This window comes from Protopterus annectens, chromosome 3.part0 (assembly GCF_019279795.1).
Source record: "Protopterus annectens isolate FY-2018-M chromosome 3.part0, PAN1.0, whole genome shotgun sequence".
NCBI classification, from domain to species: domain Eukaryota; kingdom Metazoa; phylum Chordata; order Ceratodontiformes; family Protopteridae; genus Protopterus; species Protopterus annectens.
The window spans coordinates 16,669,550-16,686,945 of record NC_056731.1 but is presented as its reverse complement, the minus strand read 5'-3'; the positions used below and the strand labels follow the sequence as shown (position 1 = coordinate 16,686,945).

The 17,396-nt window shown below is 36.7% G+C and overlaps 1 protein-coding gene across 1 annotated transcript in view; it reads left to right on the top strand.

The window, feature by feature from the left end:
* The window catches only part of GAD2 (glutamate decarboxylase 2), a 747,960-nt gene that overhangs the window by 383,425 nt on the left and 347,139 nt on the right, over nt 1-17,396 (top strand). The window contains exon 9 of the mRNA XM_044066149.1: nt 8,142-8,196. Within this exon, the coding sequence (XP_043922084.1) occupies nt 8,142-8,196 (55 nt within the window). The remainder of the gene's footprint in view (nt 1-8,141; nt 8,197-17,396) is intronic.

The window sequence follows — 17,396 nt, the reverse complement described above, 5'->3', positions numbered from 1 at the left end:
GTAAATTTCTTCTTGTATGGTAAAAAAGGAGGATTGGTAGATGTACTCGCTTTTGGGATAGCTCCTAAAGCAGAAGATGTCTGACTACCAAAGAATGCCTGTTGATTCGGTGGGGGTGTATTAGCTGAGATTAATACCGTTTCATTCGGTATTCTATATGGCAATTCCACAGAAGATTCAGCACGATCTATACAAGGGGTTTGAATGAGATCAGTTAAAAGAGTAGATGGAACTCTAGTGTTGGCTGTCTCTGTTGGATTGATCTGTTGGGCTGGATCAGTTCTGTTTTGATTACTATTATCTTGCGTTTCTTGTAGAGGCCCAGATTGTTCATGGGATCTCGGCCAAACAAAGACTTGGCCTTTTGAGAAGTCATTGTAGTCTCTAACAAGTTTTCGTTGCTTAATAATTTTAAGTCTGGTAGTGTAAGCACTAACTTGTATACAGACTGTATTTAACTTATTTTGACAGAATTCAGTAGTAAACCTTTCCATAATATCTCTGTATGTATTATTAACTTTGTTTCTCAGTTCACTTTCCAATGGTGCAAAATATCGTAAAAGCAGCTTTATGTAATTGAAGCCTAATTCAATATTGAGGTCCTGCCACTGTTTCAATAAGGCAGGATGAGAATCCCCATAAGTAGGCATGCAGAAAACCCGCATGCCTCTGGGGATAACCTGAAAATGCTGACAGGCTTCCAAATGCAATCTCTTCCATACATAACACTGAAGTAAATACAGATCGTCAGTAAAAGTTTTTAAAAGCGTATTGAATTCAATTAAATTCTCACCCACATTTGAAGTTGTGATATCTGCGTTGTTAGTAAAGTCCAGAGTCAATAAAGGGTTGAGATCTTGGCATAAAATATTGTTCCATAAATTCGTCGTTTCCCTCGGCTCCAGACGGCTGGCAGGAATTGCTGCTGCATTTTCCATCGTGTGTGACAAGTTGCTACAAAGTGAGTTCAAAGTAAACGAAAAGAAGCAACAAAATCACCAAGCGTAACTCTTGTCAAGTCAAAGCAGAAGACACAAAATTGAAACAAGAGTTACCAGCCACGAAGCTTGAAGAAATAGTATCACAGAATTCAGTCCAGTCCCGTAAGAAATTCCAAAATAGCTTTATTAGGATCCAAAAAAAGAATAAGCGCTTTCACGTAGGAACCATCTACGCTTCATCAGATTACAAATAAACTGAAAAAAGTTTTCCATTAAATACAACCCTGAGCGGGAAAATTATTCTCTATGGTAACTAAGCACTTCCAATCAATGAGATTAATAGTCTCATTAGTAACATTAGTTCAGAACCATACTATTTCAAATTAAAATTAAAGATCAACGCTTACAAATAAATTCCATAAATAACAGTGTTGTAAAGCATATAATATAATATTTTATAACGTCGAAGTTTTTTACTACTTTCATAGGGTTCCGATCGTTCAAATGCTTTAAAAATTAAAAACAACATGTCTCCAAAATGTGACTACATTTTTATGTGAATTGTATCTGTTTAATATGTGACTACATTTGTATGTGTTTTGTATCTGTTTAATATTTGACTACATTTGCATGTGCGTTGTAGCTGCTTAATATGTAACTACATTTGTATGTGCATTGTAGCTGTTTAATATGTGACTAGATTTGTATGTGCATTGTAGCTGTTTAATGTGTGACTACATTTTTATGTACATTGTATCTGTTTAATATGTGACTACATTTGTATGTGCGTTGTATCTGTTTAATATGTGACTAATTTGTATGTGTGTTGTAGCTGTTTAATATGTGACTACATTTGACAAAGAACACAGACACTTTGCATTGCCTCTGTACTGGATTATGAACCACTTTTAAAAAATATATGAGAATGCATCTACAAGGATCAGTTACTTTGAAATGACTGCAGGTTTAATGATATTAATTTGGCTATGCTGCAGGAAATTATAGGGCTTTATTTATCATACAATAAGTTCATAGGTAATTACTAGGTAAGTGATCTGTAAATATCAAAAGGCCTAGGGCCTTACATTTCCATGGTAGATTTTAGTACTTATATTTTTCTTATGACTACCCGAGAGATGAGAAGAACAAGGATATGTTGGGGCATTTCCTTGTTGCCTCTATCCATGAATGACATAGGGGCTAGACAGGTGGTAAATGTATGGTTTCCCATCCATTTATGCAAATTATGTTTGAATAGAATAAGAGAAGCACTTCACTTTTTGTGGAGTGAAAGACAGCTCCATAGAAGAGGTATTCCGTAAGATGGATCCTATCCCTCCAACATGTTCTATTTATGTGACAAAAGAGATTGGGATCCCTTGAGTGGGTATTCATGCTACCATCAGATTTGTGGATATGTAATAGGTCTGACAGGACAGGGTATTTTGAAGATAAACACATGAGACAAAGGTCACCTCTCAGTAGCCTGTATGATACCGAGAACAGAAAAAGATTTTAAATAGTCTGCATAATTTTTCTGATTTATGCCCTTGATTTGTTTAGTTAGAAAACATTGTGGTCACTCATATTGAATTCATTTCATCCCCATTTCGAAATGTTGATTATGTTTCTGTCCTTCCTCCCTTCTGTCTGCACTACCATTCCTTACTATCCTGCTTTCCAGTTCTCACACAATATTAAGACCACAAAATTCATACTGCTATTATCTTTTCGATTAGTACCATTAATTGAAGCCAAGATTCTCCTTAAACTGTAAATTAAAAGTGCTTCATCTTTCTGAGATGGGAACATCATGTTTTATTGTCTTTATTTAAAGCAAATTTTATGATACTTTTGAGATTTTTGTAAGACAGAACTTACGTAGTCATAAACATTTCACCTTACTCTGTGTAAAGCAATGTATAGTGTGAGGACGTTAGTGCACAGGATTAAAGCTCTGTTGTTTTTTTCATCTTTGTTTGCCTACTATTTCACTTTGAGTAAGTCAATTAATCAGTCAGTACTTTGGGGCAGCTGGGAATTGGGGCTATGCTTTTTAATGATAAAAAACAATGATTTTAACATGTATTGTGCCACCTCTGACACATCGCGAATTGTTCACAATAGTGTTAATGGTTTGATAAGCAAAAATTAAATACGTTTTCTTCTTTCAAAAGTTCGTTAAAATTTTAATTGATTTGCAAACATTTTTTTCACATTTCCAAAATAAATATGGACAATCAGTTTTTTCTGATTTTCAAAGTACTAGACATAATATTTCAGAAATGTTTGCTTAGTTTTTGTGTCAGGATATACATGTTGCAAATGCTGTGAGTCAAAAGGTCGCTGAGTGTGAAAATGTGATCTAATCAGTTATTATCAAATATGATAAAAGATCCCTTTCTCCAGTTGTATAACAACCTCAGAATTAATTGCATTATGTGAGAGGAATGCAGAGGTTAAAGATTTGTTCTTCATATAAAACCACATTTCAAAAAGCACTTTAAATGCACTTTAACACATTCAAGTTCAATTTGAGAGGATGGAGTTATGACTATAGCATAGAACCAGCCAACCAGTCCTTGAAAGAGGGAAGTCTTTTCCGGACAAGGCTTGTGCTACTGGACTGAAGGGCATGACTGTATTCTAGCCATTTTGTGCCAAACCCTGCACACACACACACACACACACACACACATATATATATATATATATATATATATATATATATATATATATACACACACACACACACACACACACACACATATATATATATATATATATATATATATATATGGGTCAACTTTGACTCATCAAAATTACATATCTTCAAACTTGAAATAACCAATCCCAGTTCTGCAAAAGTGCATTTCAATGAAAATTCACTTTCGTGAAACTCAGTACACTGAATAGGTGTTATAGATCGCAGTACAGTGAGTATAAGGGAATATTCCTTTTTCCCCATTGTTGGAGTTAGTATATATAAGTAGCGGGGGTGTGAGGCTTGCCTCCCTGCATAAATGCTTTGGTGTTATTTTTGTGTGTGTGTGTTTTGTTTTTTGTGTTTGATGTACTGAGTTTCGTGAAAGTGCGTTTTCATTGAAATGCACTTTTGCGGAACTGGGATCGATTATTTCACTTTTGAAGAAGTGTAATTTCAATGGATCAAAGTAGACCCAGATATATATATATATATATATATATATATATATATATATATATATATATATAAATTACAAACATAGTCCATCAGAAATACACACAGTGATATCCAGAAAGTTATTCAGCACCACCCTTTAATTCAAGATATAAATCCACTTTTGTTACTGGTTCATGAGGCAGTACCACGATAGACCTGGATTTCACCTTCTGTCTTTATCAGTGATTTCAAAGTTTCCTGTCTTGATGTAGCCTTACCCATTCACTTACTCCTTGCATCACCCAATTTGCTTTTAAGTCAACAGATACTCTTGGACTTTCCTTTAGGTTTTACCAGTTTTAGTGATATTTTTGTGATATTTCTCCATTAAATTAAAGCAAAAAATTATTATGCACAAATAATAACTTGAACTTATCACTTCAGCATTGGACTCACTCTCTCTTTAACTACATCTCTGAAAAGATTAGCTCTAAGAAAATTTGAGTTTCTAATTAAGTTTTATAATCTGGTTCAGGAAATGGTGACTGGACACCTAAAGTATTATACAGTAGTCTTGGGATGAAGCAGGAATCAAACATCAAATTAACAACAATAGCCTACGGACCTACAAAGTGGCAAGTGATTGGGTTCAGAAGTAGACTGCAACCTTAACCTTGACCACTATGTGTCTGCTGTAGTCAGCAAGGCTTTCTACATAGCATATTTGATTAGCAAAGGCATCGCCTCTAGAGCAAATGAGGTTATAACCCCTCTATACTCATCACTAATCGGGCCCATAATTGAGTATAATGCCCCTTTCGGCATGTACTGTACAAGGCACCTGCAGCAATTGGAGAGACCTAAGAGATTTCTAACTAAGAAGATCAAGGGACTCCAGCACGTGTCTTACACAGACAGACTAAAGTCCTTGTCACTATACTCAGTATTATATAGACTTCTTAGGGGAGACTTATGCCTGACTTTCAGAACAATCTCCGACCCAAACTTAATGAATTTGCTGCATATCCATATAGCAAATGGAAATAGAAATCCCAATTCCAGGGACCTAAATATGGCCTGCAACTTGAATAGGGCATGCTGGAGGGACAGATTTGTCTCCCGGTGACTGCTGCATTTTTGGAATAGGCTGCCAGTTCATGAGAAGCAGAGCACCTCTATGGCACTGTTCAAAAGGAACCTGGATGAGTGGATGGGGGTACCATGCATTCTTACTGGGGATAGCACCTGCAACCCTCCTGGACATGGGCAGTCATTACTAAATACAGTCCTGGGTATTGAATAAAGTATCTGTGGTATTACATTGGGATGAAATGGCTAGGCTTGAAATGACCTCTGGGTCAATAGCCTAGTAATGTCCTATGATGCTATGATCCTATGAACATGTTTTTGAGAAGGGCTAAAGGTATATCCCTGACTTATAGTGGGAATGAAGGGCCAGAGAGGGTGAGGTATATATCACAGATGGATGCTAAAGTATTAGTAAGGTGTAACTAGTTAAGAGGTAGTTATTCTCATACCACTACAACTGGTCAGACAGATTTTATGGATGGAATGGCTTAGATGAAAATGTATATATTTTTAGTAAAGATGGAACTGGGAATCCCCAGATAGTGCTTTGGTCTTATTCAGTATTAAGCATGTCTTTATTTCATTAGAATTGCATTTTATTTCCAAGGTAATTGAAAGTGCAAGGTTTAGAAATGGTTGAGAAAATGTAAAGTCATGCTATGGTGGTGGAGATTAAATGGAGTCTGCAGAAGGAGATGGTAATGCAAAATATTTTAAGCAAGGATGGTTACTTTTCACAAGATTGTTTTTGCTGGGCATGGAGGTTTTGACTAGAAGGGAAAGGCATACATAACTGATGGATGGGTGTTATAGTAGCTAAACTATGCCTTAATTATTTATGATAGTTGCATTTTTTGGAAGAAAATATGGGTCCTCGTAGCTATAATGCTGGGAGAGATTGATTTTAAGTAAATGGAAGAGAAAGATTAATGAGAGAATGAATAAATCTGTAGAGATATTAAAAGATAAGGGCATCTCAGGGTGATTAACACACATTATCTATGTACAATGGCTACAGAAACATGGAGGATTGTGATTAGTGAAAACTATGCTGAGGTTAAGAGGTACTTGTTATGATTCATGGATAGATAAAATAGGGCAGAAAGATTTTAATAGGTGAGGATGACATAATCAAAACAACGAGCTTGTTCAGAGTATCAATATGGATTAGGAAGTTACAAAAGGTGTGTGAAAACTGAATCTCTAAGAAAAGGTGTAAGACAACTGGGGGAAGTAAACTGCAGAGAGGATTAAGGAAGTAGGATTGGGAGGGGAGTCATCTTATTTGAAGATTTGCATTCTGGCCTGCACATGGATCTGTGGATCCTTTGCCTGTTGCTAAAAGAGGGGAACAAATGAACAAATGAACAAATGAAAGTGGAGATCTGATGGAGTCAGTGATAGAAGAGGACAAATGAAAGCCTAGCGAATGAAATGAGGTGGGTGGAGAAAGGGACTACTCTTGGAAACAATGACAACAAAGAACACCAGATGAATAAAACTATGGAGGGGTCAAGAAATGGCTTAGGCTGGAAGGAAAATTTTGGAAAAACAAAGGATCCAAGATAGGGGAGAAAGGGTTTGATAAGACTCTTAGAGAATGAGAGAAAGAGATCTATATGTTGATATGTTTTGGGAGTTACCGAAGGAATACAATGGAACTTCATAGGGTTTTACTAGCCAAGAAAAAAGATTATAACCAGGATAAAGGTTAGTAGAAGAAATATTTGAATTAAAAAGGCAGTACAAATCCACAGGATAGACATAATAAAGACTCACATGACATGAATAGAATGCAGAGGCTTAAGATCTTTCTGGTAGCAAAGTGAATGATGGTGAATAAAAGTTTTGACAATCTTCAGAATCAAAGGACGTGTGGAAAATAAGAAGGTTGAGGGATAAAGAGGAAAAATAAAGAAGAATACAAGTGGTTAAGCTGGTCAAAGGAGGTATCACAGGATGTTTATAAAACAGGTTAAAACTCAAGGTGACAATCAGGGTTTGGAATCAGTAAAATTAAAGTGAGAAAGGCAGAGTAGGCCTGATCAACATGTGCATTTTATGAAAAGGTGTATTGTTTTCCTTCTGTCCATCCATTACCATTTGCCTGCATTTTGCAGATTTAGACTAATCTTGTCTTCTGCTTCAGTGATTTAAAAGACATGCAGAATCTCCGGAATGCATCGTTGCTTATGGCTGTCTGCAAAATGGGCTACTGCCTACAATTCATGCAAGTTTTCTAAGCCATCTAACTTAAAAGATTGCTTGATCCAGGTGTGAAATGATGGACAGCTGAGGGTGTATTGGGATGTAGTTCATCAGCTTTAAGAAAAGTTATGCAGCCTAAAATGTATAGATATTCTGGACTTTGGATGATTCATAAACTGCATCCCATTCAAATATTTGTTTTATTTGATTTGTTCGGTTAGTGGGAGAGGCGAACAGGTGAGTTAAGAAACCTTTACAACCACAAGTGCAAAGTTAAATGCCATACAGATATTAATAGGTGCTAACCAGTCAACAAGCATGTATGTTTTTTTTTTTTTTTTGAGGAGTGGAATGCCTTGGAAAAAAACCCACACATGTAAGGGAGACATGCCCATCCGACACAAGCAGTAGTCAGATGTCAAGACTGAATCTTGGACCCTGGAATTGGGAAATATAACCACTGGGCTACTGTGATGAGCTATATTTTTCCTCTGTCACATCACATTTGTGTAAATTCTTTTATAGTACAAGTAGAGAAGCCAGATCACAGAAACTTGAAAATATTCCGAAACCATATACTGTATATGTTAGTGGATACCAGTTGCTTTTCATTTTTTTTTTTGATATGCTGTTTTTTGAGGTACTATCTTCACTGAATGATTTATAAGTATATACTTATACCTGAAAATGTTGCTTTTAGAGGACTAATAATGTGTGTTACATTATATATTATTAAATATTTTTGACTTCTGTCTCCACAGAGGGAAGATCATACCATCAGACCTTGAGAGAAGAATACTGGAAGCCAAACAAAAAGTTGGTAAAATGCTGCACGCAGTACTTATTGATAAATATCACAATCGTATAATATAGCTATGTGCTCATATAAAAGCTTTTTAGCAATAATAGCACTCTGCATATGACATTTATTCATTGCTCAAAAATCCAAGCATTGGCCAATGGTTCCAAGTACAAATAATCTTCTATCCTTCGATCTGTCTATCTACGTACTTATCTATCTTGTTAGCTTTCTGATTCTGTTGTTTGTTTGCTTTTATTTGCTCATTTCATGTTTTGTTAACATTTTGTTGTGCAGGTTGCCCAACTGAATTAGAGACAATTTTCAGTAGAGGCTAATATAGCTTATGCAAGCCAAGGAATCAATGTTAACATTTACAAACAAAACAAGATACAGAGATAATAGGTACAGCAAGAAAAAAAAAAAACGGTTCCGGTGTTTATCATCAAACTGAAGAGGAATTGTTGTCTACACTTCAATAGAAATAAAGCATATTAAGTAAGGCTATGCTAGCTAGTCTGTGGTAGAAGTGGTGCATACAAATACATGAATAACAAAGACTTTGATACGTAGTTGTCTGAAGTAATAGAATGGATTTAGTTTGCTGACTGCATTTGTAAAGCCTGGACAGCTTAGTCTTACAGCTGACGTTTTGCACATATAAATTAAGACGTGCATTGTAATGCAGCAAGTACTTTTTGAATTCTCATATTGCACAACATGATTACTGCAAAGAAAGAAAACATTTTATGAACAAGAAGCACTGAATTTACAATTGATGCAAAAGTAAAAATAAAAGACTAGACCCCCTATCATGAGGGGGTAATGTTAACTAGAAGGGTATACATTTTTTTAATTTCTTGCCAGCATCAGTACTGTTACGTTTGCTCCCACTACATTTCTTTGAGAATCACTACACTGAAGCAGACATAGGATGGAATAATACAATCTAAGCTCCCGCTTACTCTCTGTCTTTTGGCTTTTCCTGGTTAGGGGTCGCCACAGCGGAACTCCGGTCCACTAATGATTGGCAGTGAATTTTTACGGTGTCAAGTTGCCAGTCCTGAGTCCAACCTTCACAGAAGGCACACCCACACATGCACGCACCTACCTGCATGTCTTTAAATTCACTCGACCACGGGAGGACATGCAGACTCCACACAGAAGGCACTCCAGCCAAGAATCAAACTGGAGAACCTCTTCTGTTAGGCGACAATGCTAACTGCTGCACCACTGCGGCCTTAAGCTCCCGCTCACTTAAACCAGTAAAAAAACTTTTTTTTACAGAATGGTCTGATTTCCTACATTAGTCCCTCTGACCCTTTACTAACTGCACCATTGTAAAACTGTGGAGAAAAACATAAAAGCCCAAAAACTTGGGACTGATGCCAGCACACAAATAAAAACCTTAGTAGCTGTGACTTCCTAGGTAAAAAGTGAATGGGGAGTTTCAAACTGAAGAACAGAAATTGACATATTCAATTGATCTGCTTTATACCCACCTTTTGTAGAGATGCTGTTGCTGTTATCAAAATGATTAATTCAGGAAAACATATTCACCATTTTTTCAGTGACTCCCTACTTCAGCAAATTAGTAATCAATTAACAAAATGTGCTTTAGACTAAACAAATCATTTATTTCAAAGTAGTTAGTGTAGAATATTGGATTTTAGTGGTTAATAAGGAATTATCTAACTTCTCTTAATGCAGTTAATGTCTAATGAAACAAACTGTTATGAAAAGTACTTCAGTGTTAACCTGAAAGTCAGGATTTTGCTATTATTCAGCAGACATTTTCTCTTGTCCTTCTGCCACATAGTAATATTTCAGGCTAGCTAATTCATGGCCACGACAGGACAACACCTTGTCAGATGTATACCATGCCCACCTCACATTAGTAGTAGTTGGTAAATGTCACAAATGTGTTTCAGCATTTGGAATGATTATTCTCTGCAACTTTTCGTAATCACAGGAGGCTAGGTACTTAACTATATCATTAGCACTGGTAACACAGGGAGCTAATATCAGTGGCTGAGAACATATATATTATTTTGGGTAAAAAGAGCTGCAGTGAAGGAGTAGTAGGCAACAGATGCTGCTGTTGTGATGGTCAAACACATTTCCATGTATAACTAAGAAAATTGTCTCCCCATGGTTAAGGTACATGATCTGAGGAATTCTTAATTCCCCTTTACTCATATCTCATTACACTCATTTTTATATATAATGTCAGAGATTCCTAAGTAAAAAGAAAAAGCTTCAAAAATGTTAGTTATCAGGACAGACTAGCAGCCATCTCTCTGTTATAGAGTCCTCCATAGAGATCTGTGTCTAGCCTTTTAAAACCATGAAAGCTCCAACCCTTATGAACCTCCTAATCCTTGACAGGAGAAACAGCTCCTCAAATGAACCGTTAATTGAATGCAACCTTCATTAACAGATAAATAAGACATGTTGGCAAAATGGATTAATATCCCAATGTATCCCCTCACTGGAACAAATTTTTACTATTGTCAATAAGAGTAGCATGCTTGGCACCTTCAAAGTAAAGCTAGATAATGGTATAGGCAGCTGTAAATTCACATGTAGTCTGTCTTGTGTTGCTCTTCTTAAGGATGGAGGGAAAGTTTGAATATGGGCTATTGTCTAGGCTAGTAACAGTCAGCAGACTGATTGCCTAAAGCTTTCCTGTAACCTATGAATCAGTGAAATGCACAGCTTTATAAAATATAGCAATAGCATCAAACACTTTTAGTGAAGCATATAGCTTGCTTTGTCTAGGTGTAAAACAAAAGTATCTAACATGTATAATGTAACAACCATATAGCGCTGAGAATCACATAAGAGGCCAAATATCAATATATTAAAGGTTGCTTTCTTTCAGAAGGCAATTCTTACAAAAAAGCAATTATTTTTGATGTATGTGTGTGAGAGAGAGAGAGAGAGAGAGAGATGCTTGAGGTGATATTGTAGCTGACACATAGCACTGTGAACTGTGTGACATGCCTGAAAAATATTTGAACCAGACTCAAATCATTGTGTACATCAGGCATGAGCAAACTGTAGCACATCAGATGTTGCTGTTATCAAGTAGGGAAGCCATATTGTTGAATGTAAATTGGCCAAAGCCTTTGTGTTGATTACACAAATACCTGATATGAAAATCCTTACTATATGAATGTATATAAGGTTCTGCCTGGATTACACAGGGGTGTTGTGTGAGATATATTGAGTATCTTGTGCAAAAGTCTTAGGAAAACAGAACCAGGCAAAGATTTTCATAGTGAGTGGAAAGCCTTCAATCATAAAGTGACTTTCCCAACAACAAAAAAGACATACCACTTCTCTAAATTGTTCAAATGTATCCATTTTCAGTGTTTAAAATGTTAAGAGTTATGTTTCCCTTTGACTTTAGTGGGATACATTAACTGATTAAGTTTCAACAGAAGATTAGTTAGAATACACATGTTTTTATCAGTGGACTTTTTGTGGATGACTTTCATCTTTTGTTTGAAATCTTTTGTTTTCACCACTTTTTTTTTTTTTACAGATAGATTTTTTTGGGATTCAGTAAGGTTTTAATTTGCTTAATTAGCTTACTTTTACTTAATTTAGATATCTAGAATGTTCTGTGTTCTAGTAATGCTATTTTACAAATATGGTTAGGGCTGGAGTTAGGTTTAGGGTTATTACACTTTAGTAAAGTGGTTAATATAGATGTAGATGTATAAATATAGTTAGGTATTATGTACATGTTTGTTTAGTGTGTGTGTGTGTGTGTGTGTGTGTGTGTGTGTGTGTGTGTGTGTGTGTGTGTGTGTGTGTGTGTTGGGGGGGATCCTCTAAAATAATCCTTCAACTTGGAAAATGTATGCTAATATGCTGAAAAGGACACTGCATTCAAATATAATACCTGAACCACTCCTTTTGGAATAGCAAAGCAGATTCCATCCTTGGTTGTGAAACAGTTAAAAGTGCATCAGCTATTTTTAACTCGTATAGACATGGGCATTCTGTATGCTGTCTACTTCCATTCTGGAGAAGGCATATGACTGAGTTACTGAAATGCCTTGTGGGAAGTGATACAGCAATATAAGGTACCAGGGCTGTTGTTGTACGCCATACAGTACTGGTATTTAAAGGCTGAGAGTTGTTTTCACATTCTTAATGTTACGCTAAATACATTTGAGGTAGCTGTACATTTTCCTGGACAAAATATTAAATATAATTCTGCTCATGAGAGACAAAGGTTTCCTGCTGGCATGGAAAATTCCACTCAGACAAAAGCTGAATAGTACTGAAAATGAACTAATGAATGCTGCAGCAGATTGTATCATACCAAATATATCATTTAGGGGTCTGGGTTGTTATGGTTTGATGGAATAAATGGTAATATCAGAAGTCATAACAAATTCTCCATCCACAGAATTTAGATATTTAATGTATCAAACAACCTAGATCTTATTTGTTCCACTTATCCATTTCTGGATGGGTTTCTCAAGTTGATTGCCATTTCCTGTTCATTTCAGTGGAGTGCAGTAGCTATGTTAGTTACCCGAACATTTACATACCTTTTAAAAGAATTGTGTCATGCAAATGTTAGAGAATCATAACAAGCTGAAAACGATTCTGCAAATATAAGACAAGCATCCAAATATGGAAAAATGTGAATGCCTTGAAGTCTGCAGTAAGGCTGTTTGTGGTGTGATAGTAACTGTGCAGGATGTGTGTAATAGTAACTGAGCAGGATGTGTGTGACAGTAACTGTGCAGGATGTGTGTGACAGTAACTGAGCAGGATGTGTGTGATAGTAACTGTGCAGGATGTGTGTGACAGTAACTGAGCAGGATGTGTGTGATAGTAACTGTGCAGGATGTGTGTGATAGTAACTGAGCAGGATGTGTGTGACAGTAACTGTGCAGGATGTGTGTGATAGTAACTGTGCAGGATGTGTGTGACAGTAACTGTGCAGTATGTGTGTGATAGTAACAGTGCAGGATGTGTGTGATAGTAACTGTGCAGGATGTATACCATAGCAACTGAGCAGGATGTGTGTGATAGTAACTGCGCAGGATGTGTGTGATAGTAACTGTGCAGGATGTATATCATAATAACTGAGCAGGATGTGTGTGATAGTAACTGTGCAGGATGTGTGTGATAGTAACTGTGCAGGATGTGTGTGATAGTAACTGAGCAGGATGTGTGTGATAGTAACTGTGCAGGATGTGTGTGGTAGTAACTGTGCAGGATGCGTGTGACAGTAACTGTGCAGGATGTGTGTGATAGTAACTGTGCAGGATGTGTGTGATAGTAACTGTGCAGGATGTGTGTGTGTGATAGTAACTGAGTAGGATGTGTGTGGTAGTAACTGTGCAAGATGCGTGTGACAGTAATTGTGCAGGATGTGTGTGATAATAACTGTGCAGGATGTGTGTGATAGTAACTATGCAGGATGTATATCATAGTAACTGAGCAGGATGTGTGTGATAGTAACTGTGCAGGATGTATATCATAGTAACTGAGCAGAATGTGTGTGATAGTAACTGTGCAGGATGTGTGTGATAGTAACTGTGCAGGATGTGTGTGATAGTAACTGAGCAGGATGTGTGTGATAGTAACTGCGCAGGATGTGTGTGATGGTAACTGTGCAGGATGCGTGTGATAGCAACTGAGCAGGATGTGTGTGATAGTAACTGATAGTTGGCACAGTGTTACATCAAGTAATGTTGTCATTGCTTGGTTCTCTAGTTACGTTTTTGACTGTGATGCCGTCTTTGTGGAGTTAGCATGAATCTTTGTAGATTTTACCTATGTTCTTTGTTTTACTCCTCCAAGACCTTCACATGTGCAATATATGCCTCTAGTCATTTGTGCTTTTACTTTCATCCAAGTCTGTCACCAAAGGGATACCCAGAAGGTAACTATTATTTTCATTTTTTTTGAGGGGTAAGAAAGCAGGTATGATTCCCAGATAAGATTTATATATCATTCCAAGAAATTGTCTTCTCAGTGTATTGGGGAAATGCTATTTTGCTGATTTTCAACACTTTGCTTTAGACACAACTTATTTTCCCCAAATGAAAACATGAGACTGCATTTCTTTACTTGCTCATAATGTTTTTGTTCAGAGCATTCTTAGAGCAAAACATTGTGAAAATAAAGCTGAAAGATTAACTTCAGAGTATTAAGAAACCTATGACTACTGGGGGCCTTGTAGTCCATAGATCCCTAGTTAGGTCAGTCACTTCAAACTTATATCAGCAGAGTGTTGGCCATTTTGGCTGTGCTACAAGCATGAGGGGTCTAAAAAGTAAGACAGAGTGAAAAAAAACAAGAAAGAAAGAAAGAAAGAAAGAAAGAAATAGTATATCTGAATGGTGTGTGGCTAGAATGAGTGGAAAACAGAAGAGAGGCACTGGAGAGGTATAGGGGGACTAGATTACAACAGGGTCCACTATTGAGTATTATGTATAATGCTCCATTTCACTTAAGTCTTGCCATGGTGATTGCAGAAAGATATCCAGCATATTATATGGGTCCGCTTCTAAATCTTGAAAGCTCATAATCTTGAAAGTCAAAATAGAGTCCAAAATCTTAAAAGTTCAAAATACTGAAAAGTCAAAATACTGATTTTCATAATATTGAAAAAACAGAGTACACCAACACTTACAATATTCCAACACAACTATATAACAAAACATATTACTCTATTCCAAGTATAACCAGGGGGGCAACCCCCCTGCACCCATAGCCCCCCACATCCCCTGCTCCTTAAATATATCAACTCCGAGATCGCACTCAACAGAAGAAAATGGCAAGCATATCATTATGTGCTTCATGACTGCCTGTTGTAACCTTAGTCATGTTCCCTTTTGATTTGCTATACAACAACATAACTCATCTTAGTGTATTAAAGTTCAATGTCGGAGTTGATATATTTAAGTAGCAGGGCATATGTGGGGCACAGTCCCCCCAAACAGGGGGTGCAGGGGGGCTTGCCCTCCTGCTAATAGTTAGAGTAAACTAATATGCTTTGTCTTTTATTTGTTTCTCTATGTACTTCTGGTGGAGTATAGTAAGTGTTAGTATCCTGTGTTTTTTTCAATATTATGAAATTCAGTATTTTGAGTTTTCAGTATTTTGAACTTTCAAGATTTTGGACTCAATATTTTGAATTTCAAGATTTAGAAGCGGACCTATATATATATATATATATATATATATATATGCAAGCATATATTCAGCAAAGTGGCTATAATAAGTGGGTACATCCTGAGGCAGTGTGAACATGAAAGTCAATGATCCCATCTGTTGTTTGATCACAGGTAATGGTTATTGACCTGCTGTAATACAACCCCACACTATTCCAGTTAGACTCCCCTGTTATGTTTCTTCCTACAATCCCCACCCCTTGCTTTGAAGTCACCAGCTGCCATTTGAGAAAGGTTAAATTTAGTGAAGAACTTCTGAATGAGCAAAGACAGAAGGTAGGAACTATTGTAGCCCACCTTAAATCATTAAGCAGTTTTGTTTATTTTAAAAAAAGTTTTGAGAAAGTTTTTTAAGTATGCCATATAGTTTCATATATATTCTTACTAAGCTTAAAGCCAATGAGACCATAGAGAAGCACAGCCATGTTGCCCAATACTGATGGAGACTAACAATGTCCCATATTAAGTATACTTTCTCCATGTATCCCTTGTAGAAATTAGTGATCAAAAAGGATAAAGCTGAAAAAATGTAAAAAAAAAAAAATAGAGTGGAGCAAGAATTAATATGAAAATGATATTTGTATATCAAATATAGAAATAAACAGTAAACACCTTTGGTTCTGAAATAGAGAAGAGACAGAGTCACTGAATGAGCTAGCAATTAGTAGAGATGATCTGGAATAAAATTAAAGCCTTTTGGCGCATGAACCTGCCATCACCAGAGTGAGATGTTCTTGTTTAATACCAGCAAGGAAACACAATGTACAAATCAACGGTAAGAGCCAATCAAGGAGAAGATGGAGGTATCAAGAGAAAAGGGAAGTGACAATCAGTTCCCAGTATGAAAGGAAGACATAGCAGTTGCAGCCTCAAAGCAGGAATTTGTGAACTCCAAGCAAAACAATTATGCTGTGAAGCTATATCCCAAGCTAACATGGCTAGTCTGCAAGAGAGTATGACTTGGTTCCCTACAATTATTGATGTACCACAGTTGTGTAGTATTATCTGTAACTACTTGAAGAGGTCCTGTGGACCAAAGATGGTTCAGAGAGTTGAGTGCATTGATCAGAACAAGCATCTCATTGATATTAATGTGCTTGCTTCTATTCTTGGTGTCCCCCACACCCTGAACTTTTATCCTTCCTGAAACTGCTCCCCAAGCAAAGTCTGAGGCATCTTTTATGACTGGCTGCTTTGGAACAGGTATGGTGAAGGGAAGACCTGAATTTGGGGATATCTGTTGTCTCCACCAAATGATTTCTCTTGACAAACTCCAGCAATGGGATTTGAAAAGACAAAGGGCATTCATGTATTGATGCTGGGACCAATGAGACATCAGATGCCACTAAATTGCTCTCATGTGGAGTCTTGCTAGGGGTATCATGAGAGTCATAGAAGACATAATACCCAAAATTCTGAGGTATTCCCTCGTAGTAACCAACGTTTGGGTGGAAAATCTTAGAAATAGATCTAGATAAAGATTTTTTTTTTCCAGAGGAAGAAAAGCTCTTTGAACTGAGGTGTCTAGTTGACATAACAGGAGCACAGTCCTGTGTGAAGGAGTCAAGAAAGACTTTAGAACATTCTCTTGGAATCCCAGCTAGTGCAATAAATCTCTCACCCAAGATAGGGATCCTTGATACTTTGAGAAAGACTCTGCAAAGTTAAGCAAGTTTTTTAAATATGGAAAAATATGGATAGCCTATAGCCTGCAATGATCTATAACTTGAGCTAGATGTTTGTGAACACACTTTGTGCAGTAGATAGTCCAAGGCATGAGGAAGAGGACTAATAATGTGATCTATACACACAAAACCTTAAGAAAATCTGAAGTCTGGGTGAATAGGGATGTGATAATAAGAATCTTTTAAGTCTGCTGTTACCAGGAAACATGAAACAGGAAGAAGTAACAGGTTGTGACATCATTTTGAAATTAGGCACTATCACAAATAGGTTTAGGAAAGAAAGATCCAGTGCTGCTCTCCACGCATTTTCATTCTTTGGCA